This window comes from Corvus brachyrhynchos, unplaced genomic scaffold (assembly GCF_000691975.1).
Source record: "Corvus brachyrhynchos isolate BGI_N302 unplaced genomic scaffold, ASM69197v1 scaffold101, whole genome shotgun sequence".
Classification (NCBI taxonomy): Eukaryota; Metazoa; Chordata; class Aves; order Passeriformes; family Corvidae; genus Corvus; species Corvus brachyrhynchos.
This window is the reverse complement of record NW_008237239.1, coordinates 200,003-214,884: the sequence shown is the minus strand read 5'-3', so window position 1 is coordinate 214,884 and position 14,882 is coordinate 200,003. Positions and strand designations below refer to the sequence as shown.

The 14,882-nt window shown below is 44.7% G+C and overlaps 2 protein-coding genes across 5 annotated transcripts in view; one reads left to right on the top strand and one right to left on the bottom strand.

Annotated features, from left to right (window-relative positions):
* Nucleotides 1-45, bottom strand: part of CENPL (centromere protein L) — a 4,186-nt gene extending 4,141 nt beyond the window's left edge. Inside the window, exon 1 of the mRNA XM_017729566.1 lies at nucleotides 29-45. Within this exon, the coding sequence (XP_017585055.1) occupies nucleotides 29-45 (17 nt within the window). The remainder of the gene's footprint in view (nucleotides 1-28) is intronic.
* Nucleotides 27-14,329, top strand: DARS2 (aspartyl-tRNA synthetase 2, mitochondrial). 4 transcript variants are annotated; one of them, XM_017729617.1, is made up of 17 exons: nucleotides 27-258; nucleotides 1,254-1,353; nucleotides 2,095-2,161; nucleotides 2,420-2,521; nucleotides 3,607-3,702; nucleotides 4,368-4,491; nucleotides 5,119-5,165; nucleotides 5,850-5,956; nucleotides 6,719-6,788; nucleotides 7,442-7,621; nucleotides 7,996-8,103; nucleotides 9,261-9,320; nucleotides 9,492-9,644; nucleotides 10,471-10,689; nucleotides 11,627-11,737; nucleotides 12,323-12,398; nucleotides 13,408-14,329. In XM_017729617.1, the coding sequence occupies exons 1-17, from the start codon at nucleotides 189-191 to the stop codon at nucleotides 13,593-13,595; spliced, it is 1,878 nt and encodes a 625-aa protein (XP_017585106.1). In that variant the 5' UTR covers nucleotides 27-188; the 3' UTR covers nucleotides 13,596-14,329. The 4 variants fall into 4 exon arrangements, with proteins under 4 accessions (XP_017585106.1, XP_008628634.1, XP_017585108.1 ...); XM_008630412.2 differs by having other exon boundaries at nucleotides 9,258-9,320; XM_017729619.1 differs by having other exon boundaries at nucleotides 9,258-9,320; nucleotides 12,277-12,398; nucleotides 13,408-13,491.
* The last annotated feature ends 553 nt before the right edge of the window (nucleotides 14,330-14,882 follow it).

Sequence of the window (14,882 nt, the reverse complement as noted above, 5' to 3'; positions counted from 1 at the left end):
TCCCCCCCGCGCCCCGCCGTGGGGGGGCCCCCCCCCCGCCGCCATCTTTGAGCCGGGCAGGAGGGGGCGAAGGAGGTGGTGGTGGCGGCAGAGTTGATTTCCTCTTTTCCCCTCCAGAGCCCTTATTTTTCACTTCACGCAGGTCTGTGGCGCCCCTCCCGTTTTTCTGGCTGAGGGGCGGCTGCGGGATGGCGCTCCCCCGGTTGCTGGCGCGGGCGCTGCACCGGGTGGCCTCTGCCGCCACACCCGCGGCTCCAGGTGAGGAGGGAGCGCTGGTCTCATCCCCTCGGGATTTGGGTTTCTTTTCTCCCGGGATGGAGGTCAGGGTAGTCCGCACAGTCGATTAATATCGCATTCGCGGCAAGATTTTTTTCCCCTGTATCACTTTATTAAGTTTCTTCTCTAAATGTCTTTTAATTCTAAAGGCTGTGATGAAGGTAGTGAGATTGGCTCATAGAATTATTTATGTATGTCCAGGTAATGGCATCCTTCAGGCTTCTCCTTACAAGCTGAACCTCTTGCACATTCTGTAAATGGTGTGCTTAGTTCTATAACTTCAGCCATGATTACAGGCACACGGGCAAAGCTTTCTGTAATTGTGCTTCAGGCCTTTTTCCAGTTGTTTCAGGGAGAAAGTGTTTCATTTACACCTGCATGGTGGGTGTCTGCTCCGTGTGTGTTTCAGTCTTGGTTTGTTAAGCTCTGTTCTGCTGTGTCTCCACCAGGAACTGCAGTGACAGGACAAGGGGGAATGGCTTCGAACTGAAGGAGGGCAGGTTTAGGCCTGCCGCATCCCTGGAAGTGTTCAAGGCCAGGCTGGATGGGGCTCTGAACAACCTGGTCTAGTGGAAGGTGTCCCAGCCCATGGCAGGGGAGTGGAATGAGATGAGATTTAAGGTCCTTCAAACCCAAACTATTTTATGATTCTAGATTTAAATGTGAAATTGTCAGCATCCCTCAGGATTGTTCTGTGACTTTTCCTTCTCTTGCTCCTGAAATTTGCAGAGCAACAGCTTGCAACAAGGCTGTGTTCAAGTATCTTTATGAAAGTTTGACTGAGAAACATAAATAATCACTATTTAAAATACATTCAGACTACCTTCATTTCATGTTTATGGCATAGTGTCTTAGTGCAGCTCTATATATGAAGTAATTTCTCTGTCTATGTATAAATTGTATTGGGAGGGGAAGCTCAATTATTTTATCTCACCTGCAAAAGCCATGAGAGATTTATTTTTTATTTTTTATTTAAGACTTCAACAGTTTTGTCACTCGGACCAACACGTGTGGAGAGCTGCGTTCTGCTCATGTGGGACAGAAGGTGACCCTTTATGGATGGGTTCAATATCAAAGGTAAGTACAAACCATGATGAAAATGGACATGATTATTGCCAGATCCAGTGTAAGCTGTTTTTCATCCAGCATTGCTCTCCAGTGATGGTCTGCACAGGTTTTTTGATTTTAAGAGGTCCTGAGCATCTCATCTTTGAGCAATTGTGGATGGGGATCCAGGAAAAAGAGTTAGGATTATTGCAATGTGATCATTGTGATCTTGTTTTTAAGGACACCAGAACATGTCCCATTGGACAGTTTCTTGATGGATAAAGTACAAAGGCAGCTGTCTCTACTGCAGCTAAAGAGATCAAGATTTATGGTTCTGAGTCTGGCAGTGTGGATTGTTCATGCAGAATTTTTTATGGGACAAGTGTTCTCCTTCTTGACTTATGATTGGATGGGTTTTTTGTTGTTTTTATTCCACATGAGCTTTAGCTTTACTGCTCATTTAATTGTTTTTAGCTGAGTGATGCTTCCCAGCAGGAAAATTCATGTGTCCCTGCTCTGTGTGCATTAAAATTCAAGTTAAAATCCTGCCTCTCCTGGTTATTTGCACATTGTCTGAGGCTGGTCACAATGTGAAACAAATTCCTCAGGTTAGGTTCAGGTGTGGGAAAAGTGTCTGTACATTCAGTACTTGGAATGCTTTGAGATGAATTGCAGGGTACTGAAAGTAGTCAGGTGCCATATGCTTTAAAAAGTAGAAACTACTAAATTTGTGAAAAAAATGTTTCTCCTTTTGTGTTTTTCATGGATCAGACAAGGCCTATTTCTGGTTTTGAGGGATTTCCAGGGACTGACCCAGATCATCATTCCTCAGGATGAGGTAAAATATGAGTCCGTGTTTTTATTTTTCCTTTGGTAGCTTGGCTCCAGCAGACACAGAGAGAAGGAAGGACTTCGTCAAACAGAGTGCTCTGACTCTCAAGTAGATTGAAGTGTCATGAGAGCCCTGACCTGACAGTGCAACCGAAACATCAGTGTTGTTTCCTCTGGCTTCAGAGTGATTTTGAATTGAGGTGCTTGGCCACAGTGCATTTGTCCTGTCTTTGAATTTCTGTGAGACTCTGTCATCTCCCTACAGGCACATTCCCACGTGAAGGAGCTCCTGTCCAACGCCCCAGTGGAGTCTGTGGTGCGAGTGACTGGGATAGTGTCCTCTCGGCCCCTGGGGCAGGAGAATCCGGTGAGGATGAGGGAGCTCTCTGGGCTTTTATTCTTTGGAGGAAACAGCGCTGGATGGTGGGATTATGGTGGGGTTTGTGTCAGAGCGTTGCCACGGGTTCTGGTTATGTGACAGCCCATCCTCAGATAGTGTGGGGTGACTGCTATGTCATATAACTTAGCAGAACCTCAAAGCACATTACAGGCACCCACAAATTAAACTGGATCCCAGCCCTTTGCAAGGATAATGCTGCCTTTTCCAGGCTTTTGAAGTGTGGGTGGGAATTTCTTTTGCTTGAAAATAAATATTGTCATTTCAAGTTCCACAGCATGTGATGACCTCTTTGTTATACAAATAGATTTTGCTGGTCTCCTTGTATAGGAAACAGAGGTTGAATAATTCTTTAATGTTCTGCATTCCTCAGCTGTCATTGTAATCAGCTGTAGATTGATCTTTCAGGATTGTACATGTATCTGGCAGGTCTAAACAGAAGACTTGTATTTATGATCATAACTCATTTTTGCTCTGACCACTTGTAGATGTCCACTTAAAATCCAGGCTTCAATCAATGCCTTTATTTCTTTTATTGGTTTATCGTTTTGTTGGAAAGTTGTATGTCCTTTTCCCTGGTAAATAGCAAGAGTCCTGCAGGGTCAAGTGAACTTTGCTGTGCCTCAGTGCTATGTGAGGGGAGCTGTCTGCCCACCCGTGGGATAGAATCAAAAGAAGACCAGTTCTGAGAACTGGTGTTTAGAACTGGATGTTCTGAGAAGTTCCTCATAATTTGCCTTTTTTTGAGTCGTATTAAGGGGTGCTGCTGATAATGCTCACTGAAACCTACGCTGTGTGGTTTTACAGAGGGTAATGTGTTTAGAGACCAGTGTGCTACTGGAAAAGAACCTGCCATCTTTGCTGAGGTGACATGTGTTTTTCTGAGAAGGGATATCTAGGAAAAATCTGTCCTTGGGAGAAGCTCTCTGACTTATATAGTGTGTTAGAAGGCAGGGATGGTAATCACATTGTTTCTTTTTTTCCCTTTCACCATCTTTGAAATACCTTTGTCCAGCTGTTTTGAGTTTAATTCTTTTCTTGCCTTTTTGTTCTAGAAAATGCCAACAGGGGATATTGAAGTGAAGGCAGAGACTGCAGAGATCCTAAACTCCTGCAAGAAGCTGCCTTTTGAAATCAAGGATTTTATCAAGGTGTCTGTGTTTTTCTTTTCTTTTTCTTATCAAAGTGGTGGCTTTTCATTAAATTTGGAATTTGGCAAGGGTGATGGCAGAGCATCTGAGAACTGAGTCTGGTTCTCCCCACTTCACTTGGGGGAATGATAGTATTTAAAATAAGGGTGCTGTTTGTTTGCTGTGAGGATGTATTTCCAATTAGAACTAAGCAGAAAACAAGGCTTGAATGCTCCCAGTTTCAATACCACTGGAAGAACTGATGGTGAAGGGAAGAGTGAAAGAAATGGGACTATGCTGAGTTTTTTGAGTGTGAAACAAGGCTGTTTTATTTGACTCATGGAATCACAGAATGGTTTGGGTTGGAAAGAGCCTTAAAGATGATCTTGTTCCAAACCCCCTGCTATGGGTAGGGATTCCACCCACTGGACCAGGTTGCTCAGAGCTCCATCTAACCTGGCCTTGAACACTTCCAGGGATGGGGCAGCCACAACTTTTTTGGTCAGTTTAGTTTTTTGTTTAAAGTGATTGCTATATTTGTGTGGGTTGTGGGTAATGGGCACATTGTGACAACCGAGTACCATCCCTTTTTAGCTTCTCCCTTTTTTTCTGTGGCTTTAGGAGCACCCTCACTGGACATGCAATTTGAATTTTGTCTCTTAATCCTAATTCTCTCTCCTCCTCAGAAATCAGAGGCCCTACGGATGCAGTATCGGTACCTGGACTTGCGCAGCTTCCGGCTGCAGTCCAACCTGCGGCTGAGGTCTCAGATGGTGATGAGGATGCGGGAGTATCTCTGCAATCTCCATGGTGAGGGAACTGCTTTGAGGACAGTGTGCAGCAAACAACATTTCAGCTCTCCCTGCTGCTATTTCCTAGGGCTGGGAGAGATTCCTAACCAACTTGCTACTCCAAACTGGTCCCACTTAATAAGGACATGTCTGCTTGTGGTGGGGTCTTTAGTGGGATGTTGTCAGGCCTGAAGAGCAAAGTATGTTGAATTTTCTTGGCATGCTGCAAGCTAGTTGTTTCAAATTAGCTCATTCCGATGAAAAAAGACTCTTTGCAGGTAGTTTCCCTCTTTTGGTCACCCAGTTGAGGCATGTCAGAGAGATGGATTTCTTTTAGAGCTTTTGCTTCTCTTAAAATCAGGAAGTGCTTTTTGGAAAATCAGTGCCTAGTTCAGAATGGATAGAGAATTAACACATTTTCAGCCTGTTTGGAGTCCTCTGTCATCAACAGTTCTGGCAGGACATCAGGGTAACTCAGAGCCTTTAGATCTGTCATTACAGGAACAATTGTTATAAGTAGTAAAGTGTGTAGGTTTTGGAGAGGCTCCATGATGTGTTAGGTGACCTGTTTTGCTGACTAACCCCTACTGTAGCCTACTCATATTAGTTCTCCCTCCTCTCAGCATGTTCTGTGTTTGTTCTCCAGGGTTCGTGGATGTAGAAACTCCAACTCTGTTTAAAAGAACCCCAGGGGTATGTATGTGATGCTTTTTGGCCTCCTGCAGCTGCACAGTCAGGGCTGAATCATTGTCAGTTGCCACTCAGCTTTCCTTGCTTTTCCCTTGGTAAATAACAGCTTGTGGAACTTCTGATATGATCCTTGGATCCTTTTAAAAGTAGAGGGAGAGAAAGGGGAGAGGTGATAACTTGTGTCTTAATTTTGAACCTTCAAACAAAATAGCTTCTGCCTTGTAGAGCACATGTTGAATGTAAGTCTATCCTGGGATTATAAACACAAGAAACTTTGAAGCACTATGTTTCCAGCATTTATGTCTTAACCAGTAGGTTACTGTAGGGGTCCTACTCGAGTAAATTTAATTTCTGATCTTATATTCCTTTCTTTCACTTCAAAAATAGTCAGAGCAGAGAGCTGTAGCTGAGGAGTTGTTGATGCAGCTATCCTGGAGTTCTTGCATTTAAACCCATGTCTTGGGTGGTGTATTATGCAGTAGTCTCTCAGAAAATATCTCCTTTGGGATATTTTGGACCAAGTTGGTTAACGAATTTTAAGTGTAGTGTACAAACAGCCATTTCCTCGCAAGTGGGATTTCATAATGGGGAAAATACGTCCTTTCCTCTTGCACTTCCAATGTGTGTTCTGTCAGGAATTGGGGCCACTTACTTGCTGAACTCTGTAAATTTTCTTTCTGATGCCAGGGAGCCAAAGAATTCCTTGTGCCCTCGAGGGAAGCAGGCAAATTCTACTCCCTGCCACAGAGTCCTCAGCAGTTCAAGCAGCTCCTCATGGTTGGAGGCCTGGACAGGTAAGAGTTTCTTGGATTCCTGTTCTCTGCATGTCCTCTCTGGGGTTTGATTGCATTATCTGTGAAATTTTAGATAATTCCCCCAAAAACTTACTGCTAAGGGTTTGTGTTTTGAAGAGGGATCCTTAAATAAATCCTTATGGTCAGATGAAGTATATGCTTTTGGAAAGCTAAAATCTTCACTGCTGTTTTAAATGCAAACCTGATCTGCCTGAAGGACAGAAAATCTAATGTGTGATAAAAGCTTCTCCAGCCTACAAAAGTAGTTGAGGTGAGGCTGCGCAGGCTGAGCATGACTGAGACAAGGAAAAGCATGTCAGGGTGCCCAAGTGCAAAGCTTTTAACTGGGCTTGCTTCTCCAAACCAAATGGATGGACAGAGAGACAGGCAATTATTCACACAGTGAACTGCAGGCCAGGTCTTGTGTGAGAATTTTGCCTGGCTGTTAGTAGAGTCCTGGAGTGGAGTAGAAGGTGGGGAAAAGAATTGAGTGTGCTGCCCTTGGGGGACAGCTCACCTGGCAGTCTCCATGTGCCTCTGGAAGATATGGCTGGAGATGGATACAGCTGCTGATAGAGTTGCTTCCACTCAAAATTCCATTCTTTTGAAGGGATGGGAACAAAGATCATCTGCTGTGGGAATGGAGGAAATGTGGGAAACTCTCTGGTATTTTTTTTCCTTATCTTTTGTATGATCTGTTCTATAGCCACAGTTCAGTTCAGGGTACTTTAAATTGTTATCTAAATCAAAGTGTTACTGCAGGTACTTCCAGGTCGCTCGCTGCTACCGGGATGAGGGTTCACGGCCTGACAGGCAGCCGGAATTCACCCAGGTAACCAGCCCATGCTGCCTTTCTCCCTGCTTCTCAACCCAAGTGGCTTGTAGCTGTTTTCCCTTCTGGAGGCTTAGTCTGTGCTAGTCTGGTGCTGCTTGGTGGTACAGAGTTGTTTGGTGTGTGTTTCATAGACACAGGCCTTGGAAATTGGTGTGGGATTGACTGAGCGGTTCCTGTCCTTGGCTGTGCAGCATCCCAGGTGCAGATGTAGGAATTGCGCTGCAGCAGTTGATACAATTTGATGTTGCATTTGATGATACAATCTCCTGTCCTGCTAGGTCAGGCATCCCATGAGTTAGCCTGGTCAGGCATCCCATGAGTTAGCCTGGTGTCCCTGTCCTCACTACCTCATTCACTCTCTGAGGAGGCTGTTGCCTGAGTCATCAGGCAACAGCTCTGAGTTACCCTGATGTCCTGCCAGAACTGTTGATGACAGAGGACTCCAAACAGGCTGAAAATGTGTTAATTCTCTATCCATTCTGAACTAGGCACTGATTTTCCAAAAAGCACATTCCCAGCCTGATGAAGTCATGCTGTGATGTCATTTCGTGCATTGTTTCTCGTTTTGCTGGCTTTGTACTCACAAGTAGCAGTGTGAAAGCAAAACCTGTAGCTAATGTGGAATTCCCTCCCTTGTTCTCTGTTTTAAGATAGATATAGAGATGTCATTTGTAGATCGGGCTGGGATCCAGAGGCTGATAGAGGGCCTCCTGCAACATTCCTGGCCTGAGGAAAGAGCCTTGATTATGACTCCTTTCCCTTCCATGACATACGAGGAGGCACTGGCTGAGTATGGGACTGATAAACCAGACACTCGCTTTGGGATGAAGGTGAGGGTTTGCCCATTGGAAACTTGCTTTCAGCTTTTCCTTTCAGTCAGTGTTTTAATAACCTTTGGATCATGGATACATGGTTGGCTTGAGTTCTGAGTGCTGTAATTTACCCAAGGTGTCTGTCCCATCATTGCTGCTTTGTGCAGTCTGTTGAAGAAGAGAGGATTTGATCAGTTGACTGTGAAAAATGTATGTTCTAATAAAATTTTATTTTGAAGATAATGTAGTATTAGGGAGCAATGCATCTTGACTGTTTAAGGAGCAAAAGCTCCTAAAAGGGAATAGTGTTGAAGGTGTTAAGACACAAGTGCAGGATTTTTGCTTTGTATGCCTACCACCAGTGCTTTTTCCTGTGCTTTTACCTTTCTCAGATCATGGATATCGGTGATGTTTTACGAGGATCAGACATTCACTTTGTGCAGAATGCTCTCAGTTACCCACATGGCTCCATCAAAGCCATTTGTATCCCTCAGGGAGTGGTAAGTGATGCTCTTACATCCTGTTTATGTGGAATAAATAAAATGCCAATTTGAATTCCATTGTTGGTGTGGACAGGTTCCTTGCTATTACTGGTGTTCTCAAGGGAACTTGGGATTGGTTGTAATCCATGTCAGGTTGGGCTGAGTAGTGTTAGAAGGATAAGACAACAGGAAGAGTATTTTATCCTTAGGAAGAGAAGGAAAAGAATGGAGCTGCAAGATCCCATGAGGATAGGGAACCCTCTCGGGGTTTCACCTTGCTTTTTGTCACCTTTTTGATGTGCATTTCAGTAATAAATTGTGCCTGGTGACAGGAGACTGGGTATGGCACAGCTCTGGAATAGGCAGAGAAGGGTCAGGTGCTTCCATGCCCTTCTCCTGTTTGCTTTAGGTGCATTTTTGGGTACAATTCATGTCTTGTAATGAGAGTGTCATGGACCAAATCCAAGGCTGACAATAGATGTGGAAGATCTTTGACACAGCCGTTCATTTTGGCAAGGAAACAGATTTAATTCTGGCTGTAGGCGTCTTTGTAGCTTGGACAGTATGGAAAAAACAAATCCTCTAAATATTGAGTTTTATTTGGGGAACAGGAATTTGTGGCCATGGTTTCTCTTGGGATTCCTTTCATTTTGGCACAAAGTGCAAGTTAGGGGCTTCCCACGAGAGGGCACTGAGGTGTGTGTTTGAGCAACACAAAAGTGGCATCTAGACCCACCCTAAACACTGGAGTAGATGAAAAAAATCAAGATCTTGATGCAGGTCCTCATTTGCTGCATGGCTTTGCATGCAAGAGTCAGCCTGGTTGATTTTTCTCTGCTCTTCCTCCAGATTGAGCTCTGACTTCCCCATCGACAGTGTGGTGGTGTAACCTTGTTTCTGCAAGGTTGACCCTGCTGACCAGATACATTTGTCTGTGAGCTGGGAAAAGAAATGTAGACCTAGAGGGGTCTCTTCCTGAAAGGAGCAGTCAGAGCAGGCACCCAGTTAGAGCCCAGTGCTGAGGACCCTGTCCTGTTCCACAGCCCTCATAAGAACTTGAACTAGAAACAAAAGAATTTGAGAAGTTTGGAAACAGCTTAGTCAGTAGATTTGATACCTAGTCAAGTTTTCCAGGCTGATCTTTGCCATCTCTTCTCTTGCTCTTTTCCCAGAAGTATCTTACAAATAAAGACTTGGAGTCATTAAAGGAGTCTGCAAAATCCCAGTTTAACCAGGTGAGACAGAAACTTTCCTGAGGCATAGGAAAGGGTGAGTAACAAAGTATGATAAAGGCAGAGGAAGGTAGAAGAGCAGTTTTTATTAGCTGCAAGTCAGTGCCTGAGCATATAATGCTTCAAGGCAAGAAAGGGCAGTACCGCACTGAACATACCCGTACCTTTCTCTAGGAAATCATGCAAATTATCTGCAGACCTGATGGAAGATTGAAGTCTCTGCTTACCAAGTTCCTTGGTGAGAAGGAGCAGTCAGAGCTTATCCGAGCACTGAACATGCAGGAGGATGATGTGGTGCTGCTGGCAGCTGGAGAACACAAGCAAGTGGTAGGAGGCATTTCTTAGGTGGCTGTGTGAGTTGAATGTTGCTGATGATGGTTTTGATGTTATCTGACCTTAGTCTGATTCTTACTAAAATAGGTCATCATCTAATTTTCTGTTTCTCTGGAACAGCAGCTATAGCAACAGCAAATAAAGCATGAAATGTACCTATTACTTTTATCGCCCTCAGTCAAATTCTGGGCAGATTGTAACTGAAATGAAGGCTGAAATATAAAAAACCCTGCAACAAATCAGTGCCTTCTTTTCTCTTAACTTCATTTTTAAAGCATCAAAGAGATTGGAAAATGAGGTCAACTAGGTAATTGTATCTCCCATAAGTGGATGACTTAGTCGCAGCAGTGGTAGGAGATTCTCTCCCTACCCTCCTCTTTATTCTTGCCAGCAGATGTTGCCTTCCAGGCACTGTTTTATTATAAGGTGTCATGCTTTGCTTGATAGCCAAAATTTTGTTGTATTCTCTTCTATGCCTTCATTTCTCTGTCTGCAAAGTGTGGATCTTACATGGCCTCCCCCAGTTAATCCACACATGTGGAGCTGGAGATTATTCTAAGATAGTCCTGAAGATGAAATAGCTGGAGAACAATGGACTTTCAAGCTCCTTACTTGGTCTCTGTCAAACCCTGGCACTGCTTCTGCCTCAGCAGGGAGGGGATATATTTCAGGATATGAGGCAAAAGTGTTCAAGGCAACAATTCATTACAGCTGCTGCTGTTTGCGGTACTTCTTTATGGAACGCTTTTACTGGTTGGTGTTTGAGTGACTTCCCTGATGGTAAATTCACCTTGTCTCATCTCTCCCTTCTTTGTTGTAGTGCTCTGCGTTAGGAGCCCTACGGTTGTTTAGTGCCAACCTCCTGGAGGCAGCTGGGCTGGCACTCCGTGATCCCACAGCCTTTCACTTCCTCTGGGTGGTGGATTTCCCCCTTTTCCTCCCCAAGGCCAAGAATCCCACTGAACTGGAATCTGCTCATCACCCCTTCACTGCCCCTCATCCTTCAGATGCCAGCCTCCTGTATTCTGATCCCACAAAGGTAACCAACTTCATGCCTGCCATGCTGGCTCTTTTACAGCTGCTCACATGGAAAACCAGGCAAGCAGCAGCTGAGTTCAGTGTAAAAAGAGATGATGTTTCATGGGACTGACTGACTGCATGAGGAAGACATAGATCTGTTGGAATGGGTCCAGAGGAGGCTGCTAAGATGATCAAAGGGTTGGAGCACTTCTGCTATGATGAAAGGCTGAAGGAGCTGAGGTTGTTCAGCCTGGAGAAGAGTAGGCTCAGGAGCAGCATTAGAGGCCCTTCCAGTGCCTAAAGAGGCTACAAGAGAGCTGGAGAGGGATGTCTTGCAGGGGCAAGCAGTGATAGGACAAGAGGAAATGGTTTTAAACTGAAAGAGGGTAGACTTAGATTGGTATTAGGAACAAAAATCTTCCCTGTGAGGCACTGGGACAGGTTGCCCAGAGCATCTGTGGCTGCCCCATCCCTGGCAGTGTTCAAGGCCAGGCTGATGGAGCTTGGAGCAACCACGTCTAGTGGAAGGTGTCTCTGCCCGTGGCAGAGAGTTGGAACTAGAGGATCTTTAAGGTCCCTCCCAACCCAAACCATTGTGTGATTCTATGATCTTGTACGTGTCTGGAAGAGATAGCTTCCTGATTGCTGCAAATAGCAAGTATTCACGTGTGCCCCAACAAAAGGAGCTTATAGGAAACAGAAGTCTTACATTCTGACCCATCCCATTTGCTTCAGGTTTGATGAACTTTTCAAAAGGATTTGTACTCCTCCCACATCAGTCAGAGGCAGTCCATGCCTCTAGCAGGACTGGTACCTGAATTGCAATGTACCCCTGAGGGAACAGTTTTATAGAGTTTCATGGCTTCATTCCCAGTGTCTTTGCCATCTTTGTGCAGGTTGTTTTTACGTGCAGCTGAGCTCCAGTCTCACCAAGGTGCCTGTTCCTGTCTCTGCAGGTCCGTAGCCAGCACTACGACCTTGTGCTGAACGGCAATGAGGTTGGAGGTGGCTCCATCAGAATTCACAGTGCAGAACAACAGCGTTTTGTGCTGGAGAAAGTGCTGAAGGTAACACCTACAGATGCCTCTAACGCTCTCTTGGAGATTTAAAAGCACTAATTAATTTAAGTATTAATTGCATATTCTGAAAGAAACACTCCTGTGCTTCTCAGATAGAGACATAACTCCTAGCCCTGACCAATGGATGCTTTCATTGTACCTTTGTGGATACAAAAATGCTGCCAGCAAGAATTTTCTTGCTATTTTCTATGTCCGTGAGAGACTTTTCTCTCTCACAGAAGATAGTAGCAGAGTTCTATAAACAATGAAACACCTGCAGCCTTGAAAAGTATTGTTTGTAGTACAGTAGAAAAATATTTTGACAATGAATGTTTTAGGATTTTAGCCAATCACCACCAAGGGGTGGCTGATCCTTGGTCCAATTAGACTATGAAGAAAAAGTCTATAAAAGAGTTTGTAAAATAATTAAATAGATCAATCTTGCTGCACAATTCCTGCCTGCTGGATCTTCTCTCCTCCTCCCTACATCTGCGGGACACGGTAATATTTTACGGCGTTAACATACCTTCATCTTGTGTTGCTTATAGGAAGAGCATTGCTTGTCCAGTGACACCTCTAAATGTAATTTTGCAGGAGGATTCAGAGGTGCTTTCCCATCTGATTGAGGCTTTGGAATTTGGAGCTCCACCTCATGGAGGAATTGCTTTAGGTAAGTGGTCTGTAGCTCTGCAGATGCAGGTGTTTAGGGGTTTTTTTTGTGCATACTAAATCCCGGGAACAAGGCTCATGGTTGTTAGGAAAAGCCTTAGTGCTTCAGCTCTGCAGCAGGTTTGTGGAAAGAAACAGAGGTCTGGTCACCAAGTGCAGAAAGTTGGGGTGTTCTCCTCAGAGTCACAGTGGGATTTAGGTCTTATGTAAGGACACTGGTGGCTCTAAGGATGATCCTTATCTGCTGATCTGCACACCCTATATTCAGTAAGGTTAGGTCAATTTTGTTCTCATTCTTATGCAGCCAGAGCAGGAGCCCTGTGCTGCTTGCCTGGAGGCATGGGACAGCATGGGATTTCGTGTTTCACATCCTTTCCCTCTACTGCAGTCTCACTTCCCTTCTTTCTCATCTCTTTTGCTTACTAATTCAGGTAATGCCAGGGTTTGGGTTTTTCCCTAGAACCATGCAAGTTTGTGGTTAAAGAAAGAGGGAAAAAAATCCAACCAACCGACAACACCCTCCCTACACTCACCAAAATAAAAAAGCCTACAAAAAACAATGATGTTTTAACCTGTGATATTCCAGTTTGACTTTCCTCCATCCAGTCACCCAGAGACTTTTGTTCCTCTTGAATTCTTAGTGGTTGTAATCCTTCCAAACTGGTTAATGCAAAGCTCTGAGCTGTAAAGCAGAACTGTGCCAGTGTCCTGCCATTCAGCTGCCCAGATTTTGTTATGCTGTGTTTGCTGTCTGCATCCTGCAGCCCTTGGTGGGTTACAGAACTTCCTGCAATATTGAAAAGCTTTATTTTGGTAGACATTTCTGCTCTTGAGGCAAATCTGTTTCTGTGCTACCAGCTGAGATTAGTTTTTTTCCTCCCTTACTTGCTTCACTCTTTCTCTTCAAGCTCAGTGATATTACCTCCTCAATCTTTCTGATTTTTCTGACTCAGGGGAGGTAATACAGAGCCATAACTCAAGTGTTTCACCAATTTGTTTTCTGCTTGTAGGACTTGACAGGCTGATCTCTCTCATCGTTGACGCTCCAAGTATCCGGGATGTCATAGCCTTTCCAAAATCCTTCAGGGGACGAGACCTGATGGGCAGTGCTCCAGACTATGTCACTCCAGAAGAACTAGAGCCGTATCACATTCAGGTTTCCTGGCCTCTTGAAGAAAAAGAGGCAAAGAAAAACTGACCTCAAGACAGTGATGTAAGCTGATCTGATCAACGAGAGGTAGTTACAGCTTCTAAAGGCCAGGATTCAGTTCAGAAAGTATCAGCTGTTGTGGCAGGATGGGGGACAGTCCAACACTATGGTACTATGGCAGTTTCAAGATGGAGTGGGAAGTAGATAAGGGGTCTTCCTGGTAGGAATTCACCTTTGGGAGGTAATGGGAAAGAGATGTAAAAAAGCAAAAGAATGTCGTTTTAGCATAGGATATTGAAACTTTGCTTTAGGGTGTCATACTGGAGGAAAGATGGGTTTTTTCCAATCCTCACTTCTTACATGTCCTTTGTAAAGTATTCCTCCTCCTATCTGGAGGAGATAGTCAGCTCCCTGGCAGGACGGTTTGTATTCCTGATGATCATTAAATCATGTCACCTGAGGACCATGACAATAAAACTGTGCTGGACCAGGAGCTCTGGGCACTGCACAGCCAAATTTCAGTGCAGCCAGCAACTTGTCTCATGTTGGAGGGTACCAGATCATGCAGAACTTTGCCGTGGGGAGTTCACATTCAGCTGTTTTCCCTTCAAAGGAGAGGGAGAGAAGCATTGATGATGTTTGCAACAGTTGCCCTCATAATACTCCTCAAAGAGGTGTTGATCTCTCTTTGGGGGCCTGTTGCCCTCGTGCTTTCAGCACAGTCATTCAGGAGTTTGTATGTTTATAAATAAAGTTTACCTGGCAGTGTGGTTTTGGCTGAATGTAGCTTTGGGCTTTCTCTACAACAGCAAGCCGCCAGGTTTTTTTTGTGATCTCCTCCAGGAGATGCTAAGAAATCTGGCAGCATAGCTGTGTTCCCAGTCTCCTGTGACCTTTGCCTGTCCTGCAAACCTGCTGCTGCAGTGGTGAGGGATGCAGCAGCAAGTTCCTCCCAGGCTTGTTCATCCCTATCCCATACCAGAACATCCACAGGGCAGGGGTGACTGTTCTGAGGAGACGTGAAGAAGCTGAGGAAAAGAGATTAGTTGATGAAGACAAGAAGATGGTGCAAGAAAAGGGAGAGCTCCTGTGTCCCAGATGGGAAGGGCAGCAGGAGACATGTACCAGGGGAAGTGCTTGAGGACAGAAGGAAGACTGCAGTTCTTGTCTGAACTGATACTGACCTCCAGCCTTCTGCTAGAGAGCCTGTCCTGCAGGTTCTGTCAGATCCTTGTCTGCTCTAAGGGTTAGCCACTATTTCAGTCTCCACATCATGGGATAACATTTCATGGTGGTGTACGCAGTTGTTGTTTTTTAAATACTGAACTGTTCTGC

Coding starts and splice junctions, on each gene's coding strand:
- DARS2 (XM_008630412.2), top strand. CDS start 189: ATGGCGCTCCCCCGGTTGCTGGCGCGGGCGCTGCACCGGGTGGCCTCT. Junction 9,645..10,470: donor CTGGAGAACACAAGCAAGTG/GTAGGAGGCATT, acceptor TCTTTGTTGTAG/TGCTCTGCGTTAGGAGCCCT. Junction 12,399..13,407: donor TCATGGAGGAATTGCTTTAG/GTAAGTGGTCTG, acceptor TTCTGCTTGTAG/GACTTGACAGGCTGATCTCT.